The sequence below is a fragment of the Caloenas nicobarica genome, chromosome 4 (genome assembly GCF_036013445.1).
Source record: "Caloenas nicobarica isolate bCalNic1 chromosome 4, bCalNic1.hap1, whole genome shotgun sequence".
Taxonomy (NCBI): domain Eukaryota; kingdom Metazoa; phylum Chordata; class Aves; order Columbiformes; family Columbidae; genus Caloenas; species Caloenas nicobarica.
In genome coordinates, this window is record NC_088248.1 from 24,816,844 (window position 1) to 24,842,365 (window position 25,522).

General features: G+C 43.7%; 1 protein-coding gene across 2 annotated transcripts in view; it reads right to left on the bottom strand.

Annotated features, from left to right (window-relative positions):
• Positions 1–25,522, bottom strand: part of AFF1 (ALF transcription elongation factor 1) — a 106,047-nt gene that overhangs the window by 22,543 nt on the left and 57,982 nt on the right. Inside the window, exons 4-10 of one of the 2 annotated variants that reach the window (XM_065633433.1) lie at positions 19,099–19,143; positions 13,414–13,500; positions 12,597–12,633; positions 12,169–12,220; positions 5,652–5,706; positions 5,483–5,520; positions 3,898–4,054 (exon numbers count right to left, since the gene is read on the bottom strand). In XM_065633433.1, the coding sequence (XP_065489505.1) occupies positions 3,898–4,054; positions 5,483–5,520; positions 5,652–5,706; positions 12,169–12,220; positions 12,597–12,633; positions 13,414–13,500; positions 19,099–19,143 (471 nt within the window). Of the gene's footprint in view, positions 1–3,897; positions 4,055–5,476; positions 5,521–5,651; positions 5,707–12,168; positions 12,221–12,596; positions 12,634–13,413; positions 13,501–19,098; positions 19,144–25,522 lie in introns of both variants that reach the window. The other variant, XM_065633432.1, reaches the window with a different exon arrangement.

Consider the following 25,522-nt stretch of genomic DNA (forward strand, 5'->3'; position numbering starts at 1 on the left):
ATGGCACTATTGGACGACATATATAAAAAAGCAGCAATTGTAAAAGCAGATTAGGTCATGTTCTTGCAATGCTTTTAAAAAGTTATCTGCACATAGCACTGCTTTCAAAATGGACGAGGGACTGTGCCAGCTGTCACGTTCCATTGAAGTCTGGCAGGTAGGCTGTGGTTTAAGCATTTACCAAAAGAAACAGTATAGCTAGCCTCTTCTGAGGCCTCTGCTTATACAACCCAACTCTCGCTTCGCTCTGGTTCAAGCAAGAATCACAGAATCACAGAATGTTAGGGATTGGAAGGGACCTCAAAAGATCATCTAGTCCAGTCCCCCTGCCAGAGCAGGAACACCTAGGTGAGGTTACACAGGAAGGCGTCCAGGCGGGTTTTGAATGTCTCCAGAGAAGGAGAATCCACAACCTCTCTGGGCAGCCTGTTCCAGTGTTCCGTCACCCTCACTGAGAAGAAGTTTCTTCTCAAATTTAAGTGGGGCCTCTTGTGTTCCAGCTTGAACCCATTACCCCATGTCTTACTGTTGGTTGTCACCGAGAAGAGCCTGGCTCCATCCTCGTGACACCCACCCTTTATATATTTATAAACATTGATGAGGTCACCCCTCAGTCTCCTCTTCTCCAAGCTAAAGAGACCCAGCTCCCTCAGCCTTTCCTCATAAGGCAGATGCTCCACTCCCTTCATCATCTTTGCGGCCCTGTGCTGGACTCTCTCCAGCAGTTCCCTGTCCTTCTTGAACTGAGGGGCCCAGAACTGGACACAATATTCCAGATGAGGTCTCACCAGGGCACAGTAGAGGGGCAGGTGAACCTCTCTCGACCTGCTAACCACCCCCCTTCTAATACACCCCAGGATGCCATTGGCCTTCTTGGCCACAAGGGCACAGTGCTGGCTCATGGTCATCCTGCTGTCCACCAGGACCCCCAGGTCCCTTTCCCCTACACTGCTCTCTAATAGGTCATTCCCCAACTTATACTGGAACCTGGGGTTGTTCCTGCCCAGATGCAAGACTCTACATTTTCCCTTGTTATATTTCATTAAATTTTTCCCCGCCCAACTCTCTAGCCTGTCCAGGTCTCTGGATGGCAGCACAGCCTTTTGGCATGTCAGCCACTCTTCCCAGTTTGGTGTCATCAGCAAACTTGCTGACAGTGCACTCTATTCCCTCATCCAAGTCATTGATGAATATCTTGAATAGTACTGGTCCCAGTATCAACCCTCGAGGCACTCCACTACATACAGGCCTCCAACCAGGCTCTGCCCCATTGACCACGACTCTCTGGTTTCTGTCCTTCAGCCAGTTCATAGTCCACCTCACTACCCAATCATCCAGTCCACACTTCCTCAGTTTTGCCGTGAGGATGCTGTGGGAGACGGTGTCAAATGCTTTGCTGAAGTCAAGGTAGACCACATCCACTGCTCTGCCATCATCTATCCACCTTGTTAGGTCTTCATAAAAGGCTATGAGGTTGGTCAAACACGACTTCCCCTTGGTGAAGCCATGCTGACTGCCTCTGATGACCCTCTTATCCTTGATATGCCTTGAGATCGCACCAAGGATAAGGTGTTCCATCACCTTCCCAGGGATGGAGGTGAGGCTGACCGGTCTATAGTTGCCCAGGTCTTCCTTCTTGCCCTTTTTGAAGACCGGAGTGACATTTGCTTTCCTCCAGTCCTCAGGCACCTCTCCCGTTTCCCAAGACTTGGCAAAGATGATGGAGAGTGGTCCAGCAACGACTTCAGCCAGCTCCCTCAGCACCCATGGGTGCATCCCATCTGGACCCATGGATTTATGGATGTCCAGATTGCTTAACTGGTCCCTAACCCAGTCCTCATCAACTAAGACAAACTCCTCCATTGCCCTGCAAGCAAGGCATGAGTGATGACTGAGGTTTGAAGGCTTCTGGAGTCACAGTCAGATAGACAACGTGGTTGCTACAAGCCCTGCCTAATCTAACAGTAGTCTGACAAATTATGAGAAAAGCACATACCACCAACCCTAAAACAGACATCAGAAACTGCACATGAGGGGCATGATTCTCTGGGGCCTGTTCTGAAAATACCATGTATATGTCAGCATCACTCAAATGTGTAACTCATTATCAGGGCACCATCAAAGCACAGCTACACTCCCACCCTCACCCACTCTCCCCAGTCATTACTCTCCCTTCTGAGAAGGGCCACAACAGTTCCCTGAAAAGAGACACCCTAGCACACAAAATGTTTTCCAAGACTAATCACTTCTGCTGTGATTTTCTTGTCTATCCAGACTCAGATCTGTTTTGTGCTGTAGAACATGTAAATAAACAAGACATCCTCAACTGTGTTTGGGTGAGTCAATCTAGAAGCTCTGTAAATAAAATTAAACCACACATTGCATTATAGTTTTCAGGTAATAAAAATCTCCTTCATTTTCATTGGAATTATAACCTCTTAGCCAATCAAGAGCAATTTTTTTGTCAAACACTATAAAAACATGGCCAAAAGATTCAGCAAACTTTGGTTTATAATCTGGATTGCTATCAGAAAGCGGTATACTCTGATCCTTTTCTAGTATTTCTACCATCGGTTATCTTGTTTGTGATCTACACCTTCATATAGGTTTTTGTTAGGTTTTCTGAACACAGTGAATGGTAAGAGACTATTTTTTTTAAAAAAAGAAGGAACTATTGCCTATAGGTCTTAAAGTCTATGCCTTTGCATGTGAAGAGCTGACTATAATCAAACAGGCCACATGCACTAACTTGCTCCTTCAGCACCATGAATGAACAGTTTGCTAAATAAAATAAGGGATAAAACTGTCAATGGCAAATAGCTAGGACTTCACTAGAGTGAGAAGGACCTTACAATCTAGCATTTTCAGGACAAACCAGGCAGGATTTGGTAAAAGAGGAGAAGTGTAACATCTGTTTCTTTCCAAAGACACTCACATTGGAGATGACAAAGTCTGTAATTGAACTGCTGGAGAGTAAAGTGTAGTGGATGTGAAATGAAAAGATATGCCGTCCCAAAGTTTGTTTTCTGCACATGAAATTCACCCTGTTCATGTGCTTCTAAGGTAAAAGAAAAGAAAGCTAGGGCTGGAGTGAGGAGGAGAAAAAAATTGCAAGGTGAGAGTACCTCAAACCTGTCAGTGGACTGGTTTACATCAGCTGTGGTCCACAGTATATAACCATGTGCTTTCCACTGGCCCAAGAATGTTTTACAAGCCAGAGGAACTGTTTGAACCCACGGGACACAAGCATGTCTGCAGCAGATTTTTAAAATGCATGGTCTCAATTATGCAACTTTAAGGCACCAAGTTCTCTTTGTCTGCTTTTCCCAATAAAAGCCTCAGAAATGCCAGGGCAGTGCTACCCGTGCCAAATTCAACAACAGCAAGTCTGAGCACATTGCAGCCCATCCTGCAGGTCTGATCACTTTAGCTGTGATCTGGGAGATGCCGAATCTGTCACCCACGCACAGGAACAGCAAGGAGGCAGTAGCTCCTCTTAATGTATCAGAAAACTGGTCTCACCCTGAAGCAGTCCATAGCCTCAGCACCCATAAAAGCTGCAGCGGCAGAGGTGGGCCTCAAACACTCCAGACAAGCCGTGCTCCCCATCTGTGCCTTGCTTGTGCCTGGCCAGCAAGGGCACTAATTCCTCCAGGGGTGCTAACCGATGACGCCAAAGGAGAAAGGGGAATGCTTCAAGGTTAGGTACATCAAAGTCTAATTATGCTGTTACTAAGGGTTATTTAATTAACAAACTCTAGAGGGGAAGCAAAGGGCAAGAAAAGTCTGATGATGCAGCACAGATGTCAAGGAGACACCTGAATGTTGATTGCATTTCAGATCTCCTAGTCCTGATCGCCCTGTGTTAAGCAGCCTCTGCATTTTACTTGCATTCACCTCAGGCGCTGGTGCTCTCGGAGGGTCGTTTGCTTCACTCTCACTCGAGCTGCTCTCTGTCTCCGAGTCTGAAGAGCTGTCTGAGTCACTGGTGCTCCCTGACTCCGGGCTGCTGGAATGTGCTGATGCCACGCTCTTGGGCTGGGACTGTAGGCCACTGCAAGGCCACCAAGAGATAAAATTAGAAAGCAGCATGGGTGAAGGTTACTTACTTATGATATCAACATAGCAGGATTCAAAAATAAAACTGAAACCCCATGTTCTGGCACGGAGAGGAGAGGGGAGAAGGCCAAGGGAATACACTGCCATATTCGAAAGATAAAGCACCGGAAAAAAAAAAATCTCTGGAAATAATAAAACCTTCAACTCCAACCCAGTCAAACAAGTACATAAGCAGGATGTCACTGCTACAACATGAAGCTGCATTTAGCCAAAGTGGGGGAAAAAACAAAAACCAAATGAAAACACCCCCCCCAAACCAACAAGTGTGTTTCTGAAGCCCCAACCCTAAAAAGAAAAATTTCCAACAAAGGCTAATGAGACAGAAATATACATTCCACGATAGTTTCTCTTGTTTGTATTATCCTCCTTAAGTTTTCACTTCTTCATCCATGTTACTTGGTCAAGGTGCTGTAACTGTTTTGTTAACAGCCATGTCAAGCATCAGCAATTTTTGCAACACCCACCCCTACTCAAAAGTTATTTCCTCCAGCTCTGGCAATGGGAGTGGATGGAACTGAGAGAGAACCATGACTTATGCACAGCTTTTTTGTTTTGAAATAGGCTTAAGAAATCAAAATGTTGATTTCTTTTTTCTTTATTTTGAAAACTGTTTCCCATGTCAGTATCAACACATTTTTATGATTTGAGAGCAAGTTCTTTGCTCATCCAGACTGGCATCATGAGAACACTCTGTTTCAAGAGCTTGCAGAGACAGTGGATCACAGCAAGAATCAGTGTGCCCTTCTGCAAGTCTGACTTGGTAGAATAACACCCTGTGCTTGACGAACACAGATATCAAGCCAAAAATGCATCAGTCCCCTCCTACAGGAAAAATTCAGGACTTCTCCACCTTTCTTCCTCTAATGCAGGCAGATGGCTGTTCAGCCTACCTTGAACATTGCTTCTGATTTACAATACATGGCAGGAGCTGCTTACAGCCCACTGGCTTTTCAGGAGGAGCTGAAGCAGCTTTAATGAGTATACCTAATCCTTTTCTGTTCTCCACCTGCTTGGCTGTTTCGGGCCCCCTTCTGAACTAAAATGGGACTCACACCTCACCCATCATTACTACAACTGAAAATCCCATCAGCTGCAGCGTGATCTACTCTGGTTCACAGGCAAAATACAACTCTGGTTCACAGGCAAAATCTAGCATGCTTGGATTATTCATTTCTAATCAGAGCTTTCCATAAAAACCCACACAACTAAAGCAATTTTTTAACAGCAGCTTCAGGCAGCAAGAAGACAAAGCTGTATCTATGAGAGAAACCAGGAACCCTTTCCCATCTACCCCATACATGAAAAGTAGTTTTGGTTTTCCTCATTATTTGGTCTAGCTAGTAGTTTGAGAACAAACCTGTACCTTGGAGGAGCAAACGAAGAAGGTGGCTTTTCAACAACCTGTTTTGTTGACAAAAACAAAGAGGAGAGGGGGAGGAAAGGTTAGCTTAAGGAGCTCAGAACAACGCAACAAGGTGTGGTGATTTAAAGGGATATCTGTGTGCCTAGTGTATGAAACATCTAAAACTGACTTGGTCGTCACCACTCTCTTCACTATCACTGAGCTGCAGGTCGTCCTGGAGCATTCTGAAAGACAACCAGAAGATAAATATCAGCCAAGGCAGACACATTTTCAATCAGCAGACACTGAAAAAGTCTTGGTTTGCCCTTGCCAAAACAAACCAACCTCCCACATCCTTTTTGAACATTGGGCATGCTCAATCTGCTAAACCCTCTCATAACCTGAATAAATGATAACACACAACCCAGGCCCTTTTACTGGCCTTTCCAATCGATCTCAAGACATTTTGCAACAGAGGTCAGTATCATTGGCTGCCATCTACAGACAACAAAGTTCTGCGAGGAGAATGCTCCTGGACAAAGGGTCTCTACCACACTACCACAGCAGGGCTGGGTGGAAGAAGTCTGATCCTTGTACAGCAAGAGACTGGCACTTTACTAGCCTGCACTGGCTGCCCAAGGGGCAGAAAGCATCGTCTTTGCACCAGAAGCTGTGCATGTTCACGCCCTTTGCTCTCAGGGGCTGCAAATACTACTTCTGTCACAGGGCTTCTCTTTTTGCTGCCGAAGTTTCCTATCACACACACGTAAGTAAATGCCAAAGTCAAGCCCATCTCCTATTTCTTCTCTAGACAGTGAACTTCATGCTCCTGCACATCTCAGTGGTAACCGTAACATCGAGCAGCTCAAATACACAAAGCCATTTACAAGCAGGGAGGCACAAACTCGGTTTTACTATTGCTAGATTAGAGAGCAGGCTGTCTGCAAATGTTTCCGAAAGTGTAACTTAGTCCTCAGTCAGCAGGTGGTAACTACTGCGTCTAATTTCAATACATTACCAAGGTCCTCAAAAGGCTGGAGGGGGATTTGTCAGAAGGGACCCAAAGCTCTCCTAAATTATCGCTCTCTTTGGCAACCATGCAGGCATCCCAAAAGCAGATGGAACACAGGCAGGCAAAACTCTTGCTACTCAGAAGTCTAGTGATTCAAATCTCAAAACTAGCTGGAGACCAATTCTTCAACCCAAAGAAGTACACAAGTCTCATTCCAAAAATGGGATAAAAAAAACTTGGGAACCAAAAGAGGGATTTTAATCACTCAAATCAAAACTCTGTTTATTTCAACCTCATTTCGAACTAAGGGCTCTCTGTGAGAAGTTTTTCTCATGCCCAAATAAGAGAAATAAGCTTCCCATCCCTCACGACAACAAATTTTATAGCAAGAAAACAAATGTGAAAGATCCCCAGTGAGCTACAGAACCTTGGAAAAGTGGGGAGAGAGTCAGTGTCCCTGATCCTTGTTAGGAAAAGGAAAACTACACAAACCTTCACACCCTTTCAAGCCTTCATGTCATGTTATGAACAAAGCAAAAAAGATTTACAGCTCTGTCTGTCATGCCTAATGACCATGAGCAGTTTGCTTTTATGACTCTGTGACAGAGGAGTAAAAACCTTGAATAAAAAAAATTATTCCCTTATTTGAACACTATCCCCACTAACTAGACAAATTATTTTGCACTTATACCAAAGCTGCTGACGTGCAAGGAGAAGTTTACATTGAAATAGGACCATGTTTACTGTTGAAGCTGGCCACAGTCTCACAGTGAACAACAATTCCACAAACCAGAAGTGACAAATCCCAAGTACAAATTAAATTTTAAGAGCATTTTGCCCATTGGTGAATAGATAAAAATCTATTTTAGCAGTCAGTAATGGGTGCTCAGGGTTGAACAGTAACTTAGGCTTTCTCTCAGTACCTTTTAACCTCTCCAAGCACCAGATTAAAGTGCCATAATTCACAAGAAAGACTATATCTTCCCTTTAAACAGAAAGCTACGTCATTCCTATTAGGGCTAATGGAAATTACACATACAGAGTCAACAGAGAACAGACTCAAGCGATTATTCACAAGGTTTTTGTTGTTGCCTTTTTTATGTTTCCTTTCAATACCAGTAACAAATCCTTCTCTTCCACCATTCCAGGAGAGAGCCCAGCCCCCTTAAAGAAAACTATGGAAAGCACAGTTAGTTATTTCCTGATATTTTAAAGCATTTCTGCTTGTGCAGAACGCAAATCACTCTCCTTTCTGGGGCACCTCAACATGACCTAGAGCAAGCAAGCTGATGAAATCAAAATGGAGTCCTACAGCAAACTCCACACCTACCGACAGTCATATGCCAGAAACTACAACACATCAATTAAGCGGGACTTGCTGACTATTGTTACATGTTTGTGACGCCATCCCTTCTTTCTAGGAAGTAAGACAAATCCTTAAAGCATGGGAAATGACTAGCACGGCTTTATGGAGGAGATCTGTGATGAGGCTTCGCCATCTCAACTGCTGCATACTTGGGAGTGAGTTGTGCCTGAGCCATTCGCAGCACTAACAACGGAAGTGGCTTCTCTACTTTCATAGAAGTAGTTTCATAAAAATATGTATTTTGTTGTGGATGCCTCTAAAGAAAAGAAATATTCAAAACACTAGAGTCCTTTGGAAAGACAATTTCAAACACATAAAACCAAAAGCTAATTTTTTTTTAAAGCAAGTCGAGATGCTAATGCTCGTGTGATTAAGGTCTGAGCATGCAGCATCCCTAAATTAACTTCACTTCAGGAAGTGCTATACATCTTTGCTATGAAAAATCAGGACTTTTTACCTGAAATTTAATATCCACTAACGAGAAGACCCAAAATCTCCAGTCTCTTTTGGAAATGACACTCAAACAGCACTGCAGGCTCTTTTCACTGAATGACACGCTGCATGTCAAAACTCCCATCTTCCTACATTGCTGTCACCCCATCTGCTTGCACTATTAAGCTGAAGAGCATCAGCAATCCAATTTAATCTCTTACTAGTTATGTTGCCAGTTCAGACTTTTTTTCTTTCTTTCTTTTTTTTCTTGTGGTGTTTGGGTAATGGGCTGTGCCTGTTACTGTGCTGGAGAGCTAAAGTAAGCTGTTTCACTTTTACATTTATTCACCAATTATTACAGTTCTCAGTTTGGAAGGCCAGAAAATAGAAATGTTTTCTTCCTTTTAAAAAAGTTTTTTTATCTAATCTTTTTATTTAAATCTTCGGACCTAATAAAAACTAACGGTTACATTCTTGGTTTGACAAGATGGATACTTTGGCACATTTTCCTTCCAAAGAAGATACAGTTGCAACTCTGTAAACCAACTGAGGATGCTTATTAGATGGCTGCCCTCTTTCTAATGGATTTTATTTTGAAGTTGTAAGCCCCTTAAAACTTGGGACAGAACGCAAAGATGAGTTATATGTCAGGGTGTCCAAATAATAACAAAGAGACAAATTAAGTCCTCTTGTCCTCCCTTCCCTGAGCCCAGACAGACTCACTACTTGCACTGTACCACCAGCAGTGTAACAAATCGCTGCTAAGGTTATTTTTCCAATTGCTCAGTCTTTTGTGGAAACATGTTCACGCAGCCACTACTGTGCCATTCAAGGAAAAAACCTGGCTTGAATGGGATATGTTTCTGCATGATTCCCCTGTGAGTCAGTCTTTAATCGAGATTAAGGTTGGGACCTCTGCTCCTTCCCATGGAGCAAGATGGTGTGAAGAAACCCCAAAGGTCTCTGGTGTCCACCAGTGCAAAGCCAACCCTTCCCACACAGGTGACACCTCCTGCGAAGGTGCTGACCCCACTGTCCCCGAGTACCTCTCACCAATGCAGAAGAGGCTCTCAGTGCCACAAGGGCTGCTCTGTCTGTTTAAGCTTTTTTTCCCCACAACCCGTTAAGGGAAGTAGTCCTTCAAAGGTAATAATGAACACACTTCCAGGGATGCTAACAAGTCCTGAGACTGTTTTTGGGTCCAGACTTCTGGACTACAAATGCATTCCTTTAGAGGTAAGAGCATAACACAAGAAAACACTACCTAGATCTTCTTTGAAATCTGATTTATCTGTTTGTAATTAAAATTACTGCCTTTTTCACCTGAGCTGCTGGTAAATAAAATGTATCAGCATAAAAGAACATTGCAACTACTTAAGTTCAATATAAGATCAAGGAAGAACACTAAAAGTTTAAATGAGTCACACTTCTGCAAGGATAGACAAAGCTAGTTTCCCCAAAACAAGGTTTCAACAAATTGTTTAATAGCCTAGTTAAAGAAAATAAATCTGCTTTAATAATTTTAAGGCTTTAATTAGCTGAGGAGCTAATAGATGCCTAGTTTTCACTTGATGGCCCTGTTCCTTTGCAGCTTATATACACACCATCCATCTCCCTGTAAAGCTACTTAAAAAGAGCTCTTTCAGTGAGAGAAGCAGCGCTAAAGTTAATATCCCTTGCCAAACAACCTCACTGAAAGCACAGGCTGGTCCCTCTCTGCCAGCTGGGTTAAAGATGCATACCAAGAATGAGCTTGGCATCTCCCCTTTTTAGAAAGAAGGGCTACTTCCATTCCAGTGCAGCCAGGTGCTGACTTTGGGGCTGTATTCAAGAATGAAAGCCATCTGGGAAACCTTTGCACGCTCTGTAAAGCTGAATGCTTAATTTGGGCACGCAGATGCACCAGGATTTCAACCTCTAATTAAGCAGCACAAACGCTGTTTGTTTTCAGTCAGCTACACTTTCTAAGGCGAGCTACTCGAGGCAGCTGGATTTTCAGACAGCCACGTGGGCTTTGAACAGCAAAGAAAGCAAGCCCTGTTGTGCAAATGAAAACAAAAACAAAACAAGAAAGAAGGGATGCAGCAGTTCAAGGGAAAGATGTAGAGGAAGTCCTTGAGCAAATATGGCTTCTCTCCATTTTGGACATAAACCTAAGCCACCCTGATCCTCCTGCTTCATCTGCCTTTGTCAAATCGTGGGGACACATGTCACTGGTAGACAAGCGCTGGCTCTCAGCCTCATCCCATGGGGATGCTAAGCAGAGGGGACATGGGCTGAGGATAGAGCCACATACCGTGCCCAAGTTTACAATTCTTTGGGCTGAGATTTTTACAAGCAGGAAACAAGAGTTGAAATAAGGGCGATGGCTGGAGGGTAGCTGAGGAGGAAGGCAAAATCTGAAGCAGTCGAAAATAGTATTTTTAACAGCACAATGAAAATGCCAATAAATCACTTAGGAGGAGCAAGCTGGGGTAGGAGAAGGAGGAACAAAACAAAAAATGGATTAAGGGAGCAGGTGACTGCTCAGCACAACACGATCCCACACTCCCAGCCAGTGAGGGCTCCTCTGCACCATGCTGGAACAGCACCAAGAGGCTTTACTGATCTTACTGATCTTGAGAGTAAAATCCTACCAACTCAACCGAAATGGTGAGATGCTCTTCCTCTCACTTGTGACTGTCCCAGTTTTGTTGGGGTTTTTTTGTTTGTTCATGATAAGGAAAACAAGTAGAATAAGCTTTGTAGTCTGTAGTTTGCAGCCTTCCATGGAACAACATATAATGGAGTAACATGAGATCTTTATATATCACATGAACTGACAGGCGTTTAATAGTTGGGCAATTGCCTTGCACAGGGACCACTTAGCCTTCCAGGCGTGAAAAGATTTCTATTCATTACTTGAGGCTCAGAACCTATCAATGCTGCCATCTGGCCAGGTTAATCCTGAAAGACTCAAGTCAGCCCACACAAAACTACTTGCAAGCAATTTCTGTAATTAACCTAATTAATAGATAACCACTTTCACCTACTAGGACAGCATCAAGTTATATTATTGTGATTACAAATCATTTCCACCAACTTAAAATTTCCTGTTGGAGCAATTAATTTATTAGTTTGCATTCCTTCCTTGCCTTGTAAAACTCTTGTGATTACCCATAAACATCTTACAATGAGACTCAAATTCTAAGAACTTTCTTCTGAGAGAAAACATAACATGATAGGGAAAAGACTACATATATAAAGAAAAGTAAAAACATATATATACTATCAAAAAAAGCTACTGAAATTTCACCTTCATCTCACTTTGCACCTAGCTGACATGATTAGAATATAAATTGAGGTTTTTAGAAAGTCCTCGTTAAAGGGATATATTTTTTTAAATATAAAAGTAAAATTAAGAACACTTTTTATAAAACTGTTCCTTGGGCATTTGCAGGAAGTTATACTATATGATATCTTTAAAATTTCGCATCTAGTTTTCAGAGTTATCATAGTTGTAGCTTTACCAGCCCTCACAGGCTTCAGAATGATACAGAGAATAGATCAGTTTGTTTTCCTTATAGTTTATGTCAGTTGAATGCATTATTAGAAGTTCAAATAAGACAAAGTATGACAAGATGTTAAGAAGCCACAAATTAAAAGAGAAAAAACTCCACAATCTGGTACATTAATAGTTGGAATTTCTCCTTCAGAATTGTTTTGTTTATGACTATTGCAGTCATGAAACAGTAACGTTTCTGTTGGTGAAAACTCCGTGCCTTGAAAATTTCTGAGAAAAATCAGACTGATAAAACTTCAATCTCCAGAAACATCAAGTAACCCAAATTTTAATTAATTCCAGATTCTTTTAAGTAACTGCATAGTAGAGCATGGGAACGGAGTCTGGTTACTTACGATGTTCTTGGCTGAGAACTAGGCAACGTTTTTGAAGGTGCGTCATACTGTTCTGTAAATCAAAAATGAATCAGTTGGGGTTTTTTTTGCCTCACTTGTAACATATTTTACCTTATGATCTCTGAGCATCAAATTAGAAAGTCACTTTCTTCCAGGATGTAATTTTTTGCCACTGAGATTATTCATCATTCCACACACAGTTTTCTAATGAAATACTGTTTGGTTCATGTTGAACTGCTGCCTTAATTTCTAGGTAATGAATGTGTACAATCTCTTAAGCATTTTCTAAATGAATCACTGTTCAACAAAGCACAAGAAATCATGCTCCTTAATCAACATAAACATTTGACATTCTCCTCAACGTGTAACACACAAAACTATCTGTCAACTTGTACATAACAGTGTGCTTTCTTCGGATTTCTACTTACTCTGATTCTGTGCTACAGATCCAACATGCTGCGATTCCTAGAAAGAAAGGACAAAGTGCAAATTGAGAACAAAATAAATCAGCTCTCTCTTAATAGCAGCGTATCGATTATCTGTTTTCCACATGTTACGTACTGTAATAAATGCTTCAACTAACTTGTCAAAGTATGACTTGTCCAATAGTCTAAGCTGGCCTGACAAAGCTTAGCATGGACAGAAATGATACATGCTACTGCCACCAAAAAAGTGTTGCTAGCACATTAGTCCTATGTATGTTTTTGAAGAAGTATTTTCAAAAAAAGAGCTGCCAAATACTTCTGTTTAACAGAGTCAGCAAATATTGTTGTTGATAATAAAGATAAAACTTTTTTTTTTTTGGTGCTGCAACACGGGTGCTTAAAATGTTTCTGAAAAGCAGTCACATTTGAAGCCCACAATTATAACAAATATGCAAGTCATGGAAACATTATTCATTCATCCCCCCCCCCCCGTCTCAAACATCTCACAATTCAATAAATACAAAGCTTGCTTAAAAAATATTTAAAAAGGAAAGATAATTATGCTACCATATAGCCCACTCAAAACCAATTACTCTGAACCACAATCTGATCTAATTCTCAATAAAACAATACATTGCAAGCAGCTGTTCTATAACTCAGGATCCATTGTGCTTTAATGTATGTGACTTAATCTAAAGATAACCTCTCTCAATAGCCTTTATCTACGAAAGGGGGAAAAAAATCAGATGAAAACACACAAAAGAGCAAGAAAGCTCTCTTCTAATTTATCAAAAGCCCTGGCAAAGAGAGACAGTTTTACCTTTGTTGGGAATGGAAATTTGGAGGGCTCTGCCGTACTGGGTGTATGAATAGCTGTCAGGGGAGGTGGCCATGAGTGGGTCATTTCCTGGAAAGAGATTAAAAAAAGTGGCTTACAGTGTTTTTGCTGATAGACATAGGTGAAGTTTTATGCTTAAGAAATTCACATGGATATACAAAAAAAAAAAGTCTTTGTGAACCCACAAGCCTGAGAGACGGTTCTGCAGCAAGAAGCCGTCCTTTGAGCGCAGTACACAGACCATGGTGAGGACTTATTCCTTTTCTGCAAGCATTCTTGCCTTGCCCAAGTAACAGCAACCTCAGCAAAGCTTGTAGAGAGTTAAGTACTTACTGTGTTTGCAGGATAAGTCCTCAGCCTTACTGCTATTGCAGTTAATAAAGGGAAAAAGAAATAAAACTCATATATGAGCAGTTCTGGGGTTTTTCAAAGCACAGAACTCTCCCGTTACAGAAGTTCTGATATCCCCTTAAAGCAACAACGCTCCAAAAGGCTTTTCCTAACTTGAGGTCAGCCAGAGAGCTCCAACCCCGGCTATTCTTGATGTTATTCTGCCTGAAACACCAGATTTTTGCTACAACCGATCAACATATCTTTGACACAGAGCTCCGAGACACAGTTTCAAACCAGAGGAAGAGACCACCCCATGGGCTCTTGCATGAATCCTCCTGCCCTCGTTCCCTGCCCTTACTCTCACCCACTATTGCTACCACATACCGGCTGGTTGGGCTCAGCCACAGTCCAGGTGAAAGCAGAACACAAACACCGTGGCGGTGAGACAGGGCTCAGCAGGTGAGATCAGGCTCCAACCTGCCTCTTCTGGCAACAGCAGGGCCCAGCCCAGCGTGCTCAAGCCTTGGCTTGCACTGCAACGAACACACGCGAAAAGCCCAACACAGACACCACCTTTGTCTTCAACATATAGAATCACAGAATCATTTTGGTTGGAAGGGATCCTCAGGATCGAGTTCAATCATAACCTAACTCTAGCACTAAACTATGTCCCTAAGAACCTCGTCTAAATGCCTTTTAAACCCCTCCAGGGATGGTGACTCCACCACTTCCCTGGGCAGCCTGTTCCAATGCCTGACAACCCTTTCTGTAAAGAAATTTTTCCCAATATCCACTCTAAACCTTCCCTGGTGCAACTTGAGGACATTTCCTCTTGTCCTATCGCTTGCTACTCTGGAGACCAACACCCTCCATTCTCCAACCTAATATACTAAAATACTTAAATAAATACTTTAATATTTTTATACTTTAAAATTTAATACCTTAATAAATAAATTAATTTCACAGAATCACAGAATGTTAGGGATTGGAAGGGACCTCGAAAGATCATCTAGTCCAATCCCCCTGCCAGAGCAGGAACACCCAGATGAGGTTACACAGAAAGGCGTCCAGGCAGGTTTTGAATGCCTCCAGAGAAGGAGAATCCACAACCTCCCTGGGCACCCTGTTCCAGTGCTCTGCCACCCTCACTGTGAAGAAGTTTCTTCTCAAATTTAAGTGGAACCTCCTGTGTTCTAGTTTGCATCCATTGCCCCTTGTCTTATCAATGGTTGTCACCGAGAAGAGCCTGGCTCCATCCTCGTGACACTCGCCCTTTACATATTTATAAACATTAATGAGGTCACCCCTCAGTCTCCTCTTCTCCAAGCTAAAGAGACACAGCTCCCTCAGCCTTTCTGCATAAGGGAGATGCTCCACTCCCTTAATCATCTTTGCGGCCCTGCGCTGGACTCTCTCCAGCAGTTCCCTGTCCTTCTTGAACTGAGGGGCCCAGAACTGGACACAATATTCCAGATGAGGTCTCACCAGGGCACAGTAGAGGGGCAGGTGAACCTCTCTCGACCTGCTAACCAACCCCCTTCTAATACGCCCCAGGATGCCACTGGCCTTCTTGGCCACAAGGGCACAGTGCTGGCTCATGGTCATCCTGCTGTCCACCAGGACCCCCAGGCCCCTTTCCCCTACACTGCTTTCTAACAGGTCATTTCCCAGCTTATACTGGAACCTGGGGTTGTTCCTGCCCAGATGCAAGAGTCTACACTTGCCCTTGTTATATTTCATTAAATTTTTCCCTGCTCAACTCTCTAGCCTGTCCAGGTCTCGCTGGATGGCAGCACAGCCTTTTGGCATGTCAGCCACTCCTCCTAGTTTGGTGTCATCAGCAAACTTGCTGGCAGTGCACTCTATTCCCTCATCCAAGTCATTGATGACTATATTGAATAGTACTGGTCCCAGTATCGACCCTCGAGGGACTCTACTACATACAGGCCTCCAACCAGGCTCTGCCCTATTGACCACGACTCTCTGGTTTCTGTCCTTCAGCCAGTTCATAGTCCACCTCAGTACCCAATCATCCAGACCACACTTCCTCAGTTTAGCAGAAAGGATGCTGTGGGAGACGGTGTCAAATGCTTTACTGAAGTCAAGGCAGACCACATCCACCTCTCTGCCATCATCAATCCACCTTGTTATGTCTCCATAAAAGGCTATGAGGTTGGTCAAGCACGACTTCCCCTTGGTGAAGCCATGCTGACTGCCCCTAATGACCCTCTCATCCTTGATATGCCTTGAGATCGCACCAAGGATAAGTTTTTCCATCACCTTTCCAGAGATGGAGGTGAGGCTGACTGGTCTATAGTTACCCGGGTCCTCCTTCTTACCCTTTTTGAAGACTGGAGTGACATTTGCTTTCCTCCAGTCCTCAGGCACCTCTCTCATTTCCCACAACTTAGCAAAGATGATGGAGAGTGGTCCAGCAATGACTTCAGCCAGCTCCCTCAGCACCCATGGGTGCATCCCATCTGGACCCATGGATTTATTTATGTCCAGATTGCTTAACTGGTCCCTAATCCAGTCCTCATCAACCAAGGGAGACTCCTCCATCGTCCTGCCTTCCTCTGGGGCCTCAAGGGTACGGGGCTCCTCAGGACAGCCTCTGGCAGAGTAGACAGAGACAAAGAAGGCATTCAGTAATTCTGCCTTCTCTGTACCTTCTGTCACCAGGGCACCCACCCACCCCATTCATCAGTGGGCCTACATTGCCTCTGGTGTTAGTTTTATCTGCCATGTATTTGAAGCAGCTCTTTCTGTTATCCTTGACCCCTCTCTCCAGGTTTAATTCTAAGGAGGCCTTAGCTTTCCTAGTTGCCTCCCTACATCCTCTGACAATAGCCTTATATTCTTCTCAAGTGGCCAGTCCCTCCTTCCATGAGCTATAAACTCTCCTCTTCCACTTGAGTTTGCCCAGCAGTTCCTTGTATAACCACCCAGGTCTCCTGGTTCCCTTCCCTGACTTCCTATGTGTCGGGACACTCTGATCTTGAGCTTGGTAGAAGCAGTCCCTGAATGTTAACCAACTATCTTGGGCCCCTTTACCTTCAAGCAGCCTTGCCCACGGGATTTCCCCTAGCAATTGCTTGAAAAAGGCGAAAGTTGGCCCTACTGAAGTCCAGGGTTGCAATTCTGCTTGGTATTCTGTTCCTGCCACACGAGATCCTGAACTCCACCATCTCATGGTCGCTGCAACCAAGGCAGCCCTCAACCTTTACTGCTTCAACCAGACCCTCCTTGTTAGTGAGGATGAGATCCAGCAGCGCACCTCTCCTAGTCGGCTCCTCCACCATTTGCATCAGGAAGTTATCGTCAATGCACTGGAGGAACCTCCTGGACTGTGGCTGGCTGGCTGAGCAGTCCTTCCAGCAAACATCAGGGAAGTTAAAATCCCCCATAACAACCAGAGCCTGTGACTGTGAGGCCACTCTCAGCTGCCCATAGAAGGCCTCATCAACTTCCTCACCCTGATCTGGTAGCCTGTAACAGACACCCACAACAGTATCACCCCTGCCAGCCTGCCCCTTAATTCTTACCCACAGACTCTCAACTTGCTCCTCATCCACCCCTGGAGAGTAAATTTATTAAATTAATACTTGAATAAATACTTCAATGGGGGTTAATCTAGGATGAGGCCTTTGAGGAAGTTGGGGCTCAGAAATTCAGAACCACTTTCTTGAAATCCCACAAGACAGAATATTCTTGCCTCCCAATCCTCCAGTTTTAAACTCTGAAAAGTATGTAGGGGCTCTAAGAAGCGAATTCATTTAGCCTGCCACTCTCATTGCCTTCTCAGGAATCTCTCTCTCACGTTTTCCTCCCCAGCCCAACATCTACTCTATACTCCATGTGTGCACCCACATCCCCATCCAGAGTGGCCGTCATCACAACTTTTCCCTCCCGGCTTACAAAAAAAGCAACATGGCAATGTAACACAGCACTGGCACTTTGCTCAGCTCAGAAAGTTAGGAATCACGTTGATTCTGAACACGTCTCTGGATGAGGTTGCACCACACACAGTTTGCTCACGGGCTTAAAAGAAATTAATGAGGAACATGTCAGTGCAAAGCACATTTTTGTACCTTTGGCACCAAATAGATTGATGTGTGAAAATCTCTACTGCATCATAAATTAAAAGTGCTACTTTTTTCATCAAGGCACGAATATGAAAGCTTAGAAGTGTCTCTAGTTTCCTTATTTATGGGAATAACATAAAATGCAAAGATTTACAAGGAACACAACCAAATTGCTACTTTTGGCTTTACAAGCAGGAATCAGAGCAATCTACAGGGATTTCTGTGCAAGACCTAGAAGCAGAATACAACTAACCTGGGTAGCTATTTGATTGCATTGTTCCCAATCCTGCCTTCCCCTTTCTCCCTTCCCACCATTCTGTTCATTGCTCACTTCCCTCACTAGCTGTGCAACCTTTCAATAGGTGATAAACTCCTCAATACACTGCACTACATCTCTCCATATATTTGGCAAGCTTCCCTGTGGTTGCTACAGAAATAGAATTATGCATCACCAACAGGCAAGAAAACAGGGTGTCCCATGGAACAGAAAAGGATACAATACTTCCAGGCAGGGGATTTGTACTGCAACACCAACCTGAGTGCAGCAGCTAGTGAACACCTGGGCACAGGTACCTTTCAGATGAAACGCTGCCCCAATGACAGGTTCCTGACAGCAATAAAAGCATCAGGATTTTGCAGCTTGAAGCACCAGTGAGGGAAGCGAATCACAGACACCAAACACCTCCATTAGGACCTCAGTGTCTCAGAATAACACTTGACATCAAGGAGCTGTCTTCTCAGCATCAGCATGACTGGCTTGCAGGTCACAGTGCATTTTGACACAGTGTACAGTGAATGGGCGACACTCAGACCCAGCTACTGAGTGTCCATGTGCTGCTCAGAGCCCAGGCTGACACAGGGTTACAGAGGCAGTTTTGCATCAGAGCTAGGTCAGCTTTGCAGGAATGGACTAGAACAACAGCAAAGGAGAAGCAGCCCAGCAGCAGCACCATGGGAACGATAGGTGCACGCTCCCATTCCGAGCCAGGCTGCCCAGGCTGGCAGCACGGACTAGAGGCAGCAACATCCAGCACGTGCTCATTAACAGCAACTCCTGACTTGATGAAGGAGCAGCTCTGGCTGGTTTGACTTCTCTCATTAGTTCTCCATAGTGTACCCAAAGAAACACTTTTAATGATTGTAACATCTGCTGACAGAACAGAAGCACAGCTATATTTTTTCCCACACGCTACTTAAACACATGCAAAATGTAAGCAAACACAAAGACCCATTATTTAAGAGCACCCACCTTCAAAATTTCTTCAATGGAGTGGACGTCACTGGGGAAGGTTTGCTACAACAAAAAAAGAGAGAAGGAACATGAGTTTGTTTTTACCAACCGACACAAGACAAACAGATGCACTCATCAAATATTTGCTTACCAACGGTTCTATACATTTAATGGAAGCTCATTAATAATAAAATGCTAGTAAGAATTAAAAGCTCATCAGAAGAGCAGTTAAGCTTCTACACAGCCTGTGGTTTTCAAGTCTTCAGTAGAAGGTACATTCTAAGAAAGGTGAAAAAAGAAGGAAAGTGTATCCAAACAACATCTCTTGAGGAAATGACATAAAGAGAAACAGCTTGTTAAATGACGATGTTTCTTCAGCTGACAGGATTCCTCTTGTTTCATGACTTGCTGTCTATGCACCCACGTGCACTCAGCAGAAAAAAAAATAGCCAGTATAAGGACTCAAACTTGGAGAAGGCAAAGTAGAGATGGTTTTAATTGGAGGAATGACACACCAGGCCCTTGAATACCAGCTCTTGGATTTGCGGGAACATCAACCACCATTAAAAACAGAAAAGCAATACAACTGTTACTTGTGCAGTTCAGAATAAAACCTTGAACATACCACTGGGTAGGAGCAACATGGTGATGTCTGGAAAAGGCTGCAGATAATCTAGACAGAGGGATTGCCCCTGTACCTCCCCCGATCCATTTCACAGAATCACAGAATGGCTGGGGTTGGAAAGGACCTCTGGAGATCATCTAGTCCAACCCACCTGCTAAGGCAGGTTCACCTAGAAGAGATCACACAGGAATGCATCCAGGCGGGTTTTGAATGCCTCCAGAGAAGGAGACTCCACAACCTCTCTGGGCAGCCTGTTCCAGTGCTCCGGCACCCTCAAAGGAAAGAACTTTCTCCTCATGTTTAGATGGAACCCCCTATGCTTCACTGGAACCCAGGCAGTGACCCCCACACACCTGCCTGGCAGGGCCTCCCCAACACAAGCAAGGTGAGGAGCTCTGAAGGGAGGCCAGCCCCCTGGCAGCACCCTGGCCCTCCACCACCACCACCTGAAGAGGACCAGTCAACAGCCCCAGCAGCACCCACAGCCGCCTTCAACCAGGCTCAAAAGCACAGCACAACGTAACTCTGAGGAAGAATACAAAGCAAAAGCAGTTCTAATATTTGCCAGTTATGGAACAAACAGCAGACATTGCAGCTTGTGCAAACGTACATCTGCTTTTAATGCATCAGCAAAAACACTCAGCAGCTCCTGGCAGGACACCCCCCTGCACACACACACACACCCCACCATGAATCAGCAGTGTGGGTACTACCGAGCAAGGCAGGGCTGGGATGAGCCCAGCAAATGCCTCCTGCTCCCCAGGCACGTGGGGACAAGGGTAATGGCACTGCCAGGTGAGCGGCCATGCCCCTGGACAGAGTGGATGCAGCTGCAGCTGAGTACTTATAACCAGCAAAGTATATCCAAGACCAGCTTCTTGCGTACAAATAGGAAATTCAATGGAAATGTCCAGCAATCTGCATAACTGATCAAAGGGAAGGTCAGGAAGACGATCCCCATGTTATAGGAAGAGGACGGTGAGCTACAGTGTGTGATCAAAAGAATCTTCCCCAGACAAGGTAAACAGCAAAGCAAGCAAACACTATAATAAAGTCAAGAAGTGTCCTTAGTGCTCTCATAGAAAGGTCACTCATCTGTTTCCCATATGCTGCACTATTTACATTGCAGGGGGAAGAGGAGATGAGGAATCTCTTTCCCCTGCAACCTCGTTTGTCTGTGTCTACATAAAGCTTTCATCGAGGCAGCGCTCACTTGACAAAGACTTGACTTTTCTTCAAAAAATCATGCATGGATATCTGCTTCTGACCTTACTCATCCCAAGACAAACAGAAGCTGAGGCAGGGTCAGATGAGTAACAGGAAGGAAAGCGAGGGGCTGGGATCCAGCCAGGCTTGCAGGAGCACCCACAGCAGGCAGGAGGAGGGGACTGGAGAGGACAGAGCAGGGAACTTCTACCACACTTTGTAACTCCTGGTGCAAAAAAGGGATCCCTCTCTTCCTTCCTAGCAACCTTAATCCAGTAGCTCAACTACCTAAATTACTTCTTAATTTCATGAGGGGTAAATAAACTTGCATCTCACAAATGCAGCATTCAACAAGCAGATTAGTTCAGAAAGCTCTGGAGACACCCTGTGAGAGCATCACAGTAAAAATCCTTCCCACAAAAGAAATCAAGACCCCTGCCTGGACTAAGTATTCAAAACCTCCCTCTACGATGGATCAATGGCAACAAATCAAGTTCCATTTGTTCCTCCCATTCCAGAAACTTAAGTTTTATGAGGTGATAACTGATGACAAAAGCGGAATTCACTTAACCTGAGAGTCAGACAGTATCTGCAACAGCCAGTTTGGACCTCTCTTATCCTTCCCAAACAACTCACATCCCTTCCTGAAAGTCCTTTCAGATAAGTTTGATGATGCTCTGGAATTGGTACAGGTTTACATACAATGAGTATTTACAGTGCAATAGTCAGGAGGATCACTGCTCAGTGACTGTTTGCTGTTCTTCACAGGTCCAGTTGCTTAGCAGAAAGGGCTTTCTTCTTCAGAGCACAAAATTTAAAGTAAAGCAAACACACGACACTGAACTAGTACTGCACAAGCCTGCATTGACAGCACTAAGACTTTTTTTTTTTTTTAATGACACAAAGTTTAAGTACACACCCCCAAAATATGCGCAGGAGAGATACAGCACATAAAGCTTCAGGGATGCTCAGGATTGCTTTAGTCTTTGGCTAACAGTTTACTGTTAGTATACACTATGAAGCCTATGCCCCTGCTAGAGACTCTCCCTGAAGAGCATGGGTTTTCAGGCATCTTTATTCTCTGTTCCACTATCCCGCTACACTGTAAGACTGAAAAACTGAACGACACTTTCGCCAGCAGTAAAATATGCAATGGGCAAACAAAACCGTTGCCCACAAACAGACTTGCAGCACTCATATCAAGTACATGGTGAAATGCTTGCTCTAGAGATAAATATCAGAGACTGACTGGGAACACACAGAATTTTTTTTTTTCAGTGCCAAAACCACAAGGGAATCGGTCAGAGCCATTTGACTGCACCAGGGAACCCTCCTGTCTCTCAGGTAGGACTGTGACTCTCATTTCTATCACGAGCCTGCAGAAAATCACAGTCCCTGTGCCCCAAACCCACTGGTGCGAAGAGAGCGGGCATGCACCCCATCACTCCATCCAAGCTGCGATGTCCCAGCACTCCCTGTCTCTTACAACGCTGCGCCTGCAGCGCCCGAAGTAGCTGGGCTTTTCTGCATGCTGAGTAATTATTTGCCCCATTTGTTTCCTTCAAGTCACATCTTGGCTTTGTTTCAGCCTGGCAACTATCATGAAACCACAGTTACCACCCAGCAGCTAAGGGCTGTCCTTTTGCCAGTTTTAAGAGAAGAGTTAAGGGAAAATGAGAAATACAATATTGCTCAAAGAAGACTTAAAAAGCCCTAAAGCCAAAGAAATCACTGAAAGGACATCAGCTCCACTGAGGCCTGTGGGTGGAGAAGATCAAATATTACATGTTACTGTCTATTCCTGCCAGCAGTTTTGCAGCCTTTACAGGGAATGCTGTAACAAACTCCCCACAGACAACTCCATTTAAGCCCTGCACACGTTTTCTGGCTGACACTGTCATCTGTACAGTCTCCAGCTCAGATTTCCTCATGCCACATTCATGCTTGCTGTCAGTTTGAGAACGATGCAGACACCTCCGAGTGCCACTCACAAAACATTCTGATGGCTGAGGTCAAGCCTTTTGCAATTACAGGACATCCAGAACCACTGGGTCACTGGGTTTTTGTTTTGAGTTTTGCTTTTTAATGCCAATGTTCCTATCCAAACTGATGCTGCGCTTCAGCAACAGCCACCCCCCTCAGCAATAATATGAATTTATGTTCCAAATGTGGTTTTGCTCTAGTGAAGTCCCAACTCCCAGTGATGTCACAGGCTCTGAAAAGGCATGCAGAGGAGCACATCTCTCCATTTACCACCTCCCCCAGCAGAAAGCACCACCAGAGCTCAGACACATACATCCAGCTGTGGGAGGGTTCTCACGTTTGGCCCAAGACTCCAGCCCAGCTCCTCTGCTGATACAGGCACAGACTCTGGAGAGATTAAATAAATGGATATAACTTGGAAAGAAATCTTGTTCAGAAAGGCAGAAAACTAAGAGCAGGCTGAAGAAACTATAAAACCATCTTTGTAATTTGCAGTGCTCATCCACAAAAATCCCAGTGAACAGCTAGCTAGACACAGACTGTGTAACATGTTTCATGCCTGTTACATAAATTAAGGGACAGATTTGAAATTATATGACAACATACAATGAGAGCAGAATCTGGACTGATTAATTTGCATAATAAGTTTTGCAAGGCTAATTTAATAGTTAACTTCCTTGCAAGCTTAAAAAGAAAGGTTTAACAAGGCCATCAAAATAAAATCAAGTATCTCTTTTATGAGGATTCAGAGACTTAATTGGCAAAACAGACACTTCAGAATATCAAGAATAAGTTTGTTTCTACGGTTTTTGGAACAAAAAGCTCGATAAACATAAAGTGAAACCATTAAATAACTTTTGCCTCCAGAAAAATGCAGACACTACCATTAATATGACCTTTAAGCCTCAGTTACTAAATAACAAGCAACATGTTGTTAAAATGGTGAGACACTGTCACATCCTCCCCTTTTTATACTTTTTGCAATTTATTCATTTTTCCAATTCGCCAACCTGCAAAACTAGCTGCTGAAGGCCAAGTAATATTTTGCAAATGCATATCATCTCCAGGTTACCAAGAGACAGTGCTACAAGGCAACAGCCTGAAGTATCACCAAGCACAGCTGGAGTTGGCTGGAAAGCACTTCACTCCAACCTTGTGGTTCAATGTAACAGCTCAGACCAGCGACACCCAAATGCCATATCCACTCTCTCCCCCTTCCTTCTTCCTTGCTACTAGTGACCTCGGCCAAAAAGAAATCACTATGCAGATACGTGTTAAAGTTTAAATACATAAAAGAGGTACTACATATTTTCAGGGTGGGGTGGGATTTTTTGTTTGTTTTGGATTTTTGAATGAAGGAGTTAAGCACTTTCATTTAGCATCTACTAAAATTCAGCATCATTTAGCATACACCACTTTGGAAACCTCTGATATATGCAAGTACATATATGCCCAGATAACGATGTGGGAAAGGAGATGCAATTCAGAGTCTTTTCATAGAATCATAGAACTATTTCATTTGGAAGAGACCCTCAGGATTATCGAGTCCAACCATAACCTAACTCTAGCACTAAACCATGTCCCTAAGAACCTTGTTTAAAGACCTTTTAAACCCCTCCAGGGATGGTGACTCCACCACTTCCCTGGGCAGCCTGTTCCAATGCCTGACAACCCCTCCTGTGAAGAATTTTTTCCTAATATCCAATCTAAACCTTCCCTGGTGCAACTTGAGGCCATTTCTTCTTGTCCTGTCACTTGCTACTTGGGAGAAGAGACCAACACCCTCCATGCTACAACCTCCTTTCAGGTAGTTGTAGAGAGTGATAAGGTCTCCCCTTTCACACAACACTGTTATACTAGTTTTCCTGCTGGCAAAACACAGTTGAGAAAGTTACTTCAGAGACATTAACTGATAAATTCCTACAGATTCCAGCAACTCCTTTTCTGCTCACTTGCACACAGCACAACACAATAATGTATCCAGAAAGCCAGTGTATGGTTACAGAAGGCAAAAACGTATATTAATGCCACATTCTCAGATGGTAAATTTTTAATGCAGTTTCTTTACCAGAGTAATAAAAACATTAATGCTCCCTTCACTTTGTCAGAGCATAAACAACTTAAAAGGCTAGAGACCTGCAGGAATTATTATCTACACAGCAGCCTCCTGCAGCTGTCCAGATGAAGACAGTTTTCCTTTGCTCTATAGCATCATGCTTCCTTTGAGGAAGTTAAATATTTGTCTTCTGAACCATAATGCATTCAACTACATGAACAGTAGCTTTTCTTATGCTACAGGAGGTGAAAAGAAGCCAAATTAACAGTTAAAGCATCTATTAAATACTTGGCTGTGAAAGATTTTGCATGGTGCCCTTCCCATACATACTTGGGTAGCACGCAATCTGCTGATTTGACTATGCAATGGGATTTACCCTTGCCCGTTAAAAGTAAACCAAACCAAATACACACAAAAAACCCACCACCACCACCACATCAGCCACTGGAGGATTGAGTATCACTTTGATCCTGAGCTGAAAAGGACTTCAGGATCGGGGCCCACATAATTTCAAGCATCTACACAAACATAAGGAGCCCTAGAAGTTCTATGAGGAACTGGTCTGCCTTTAC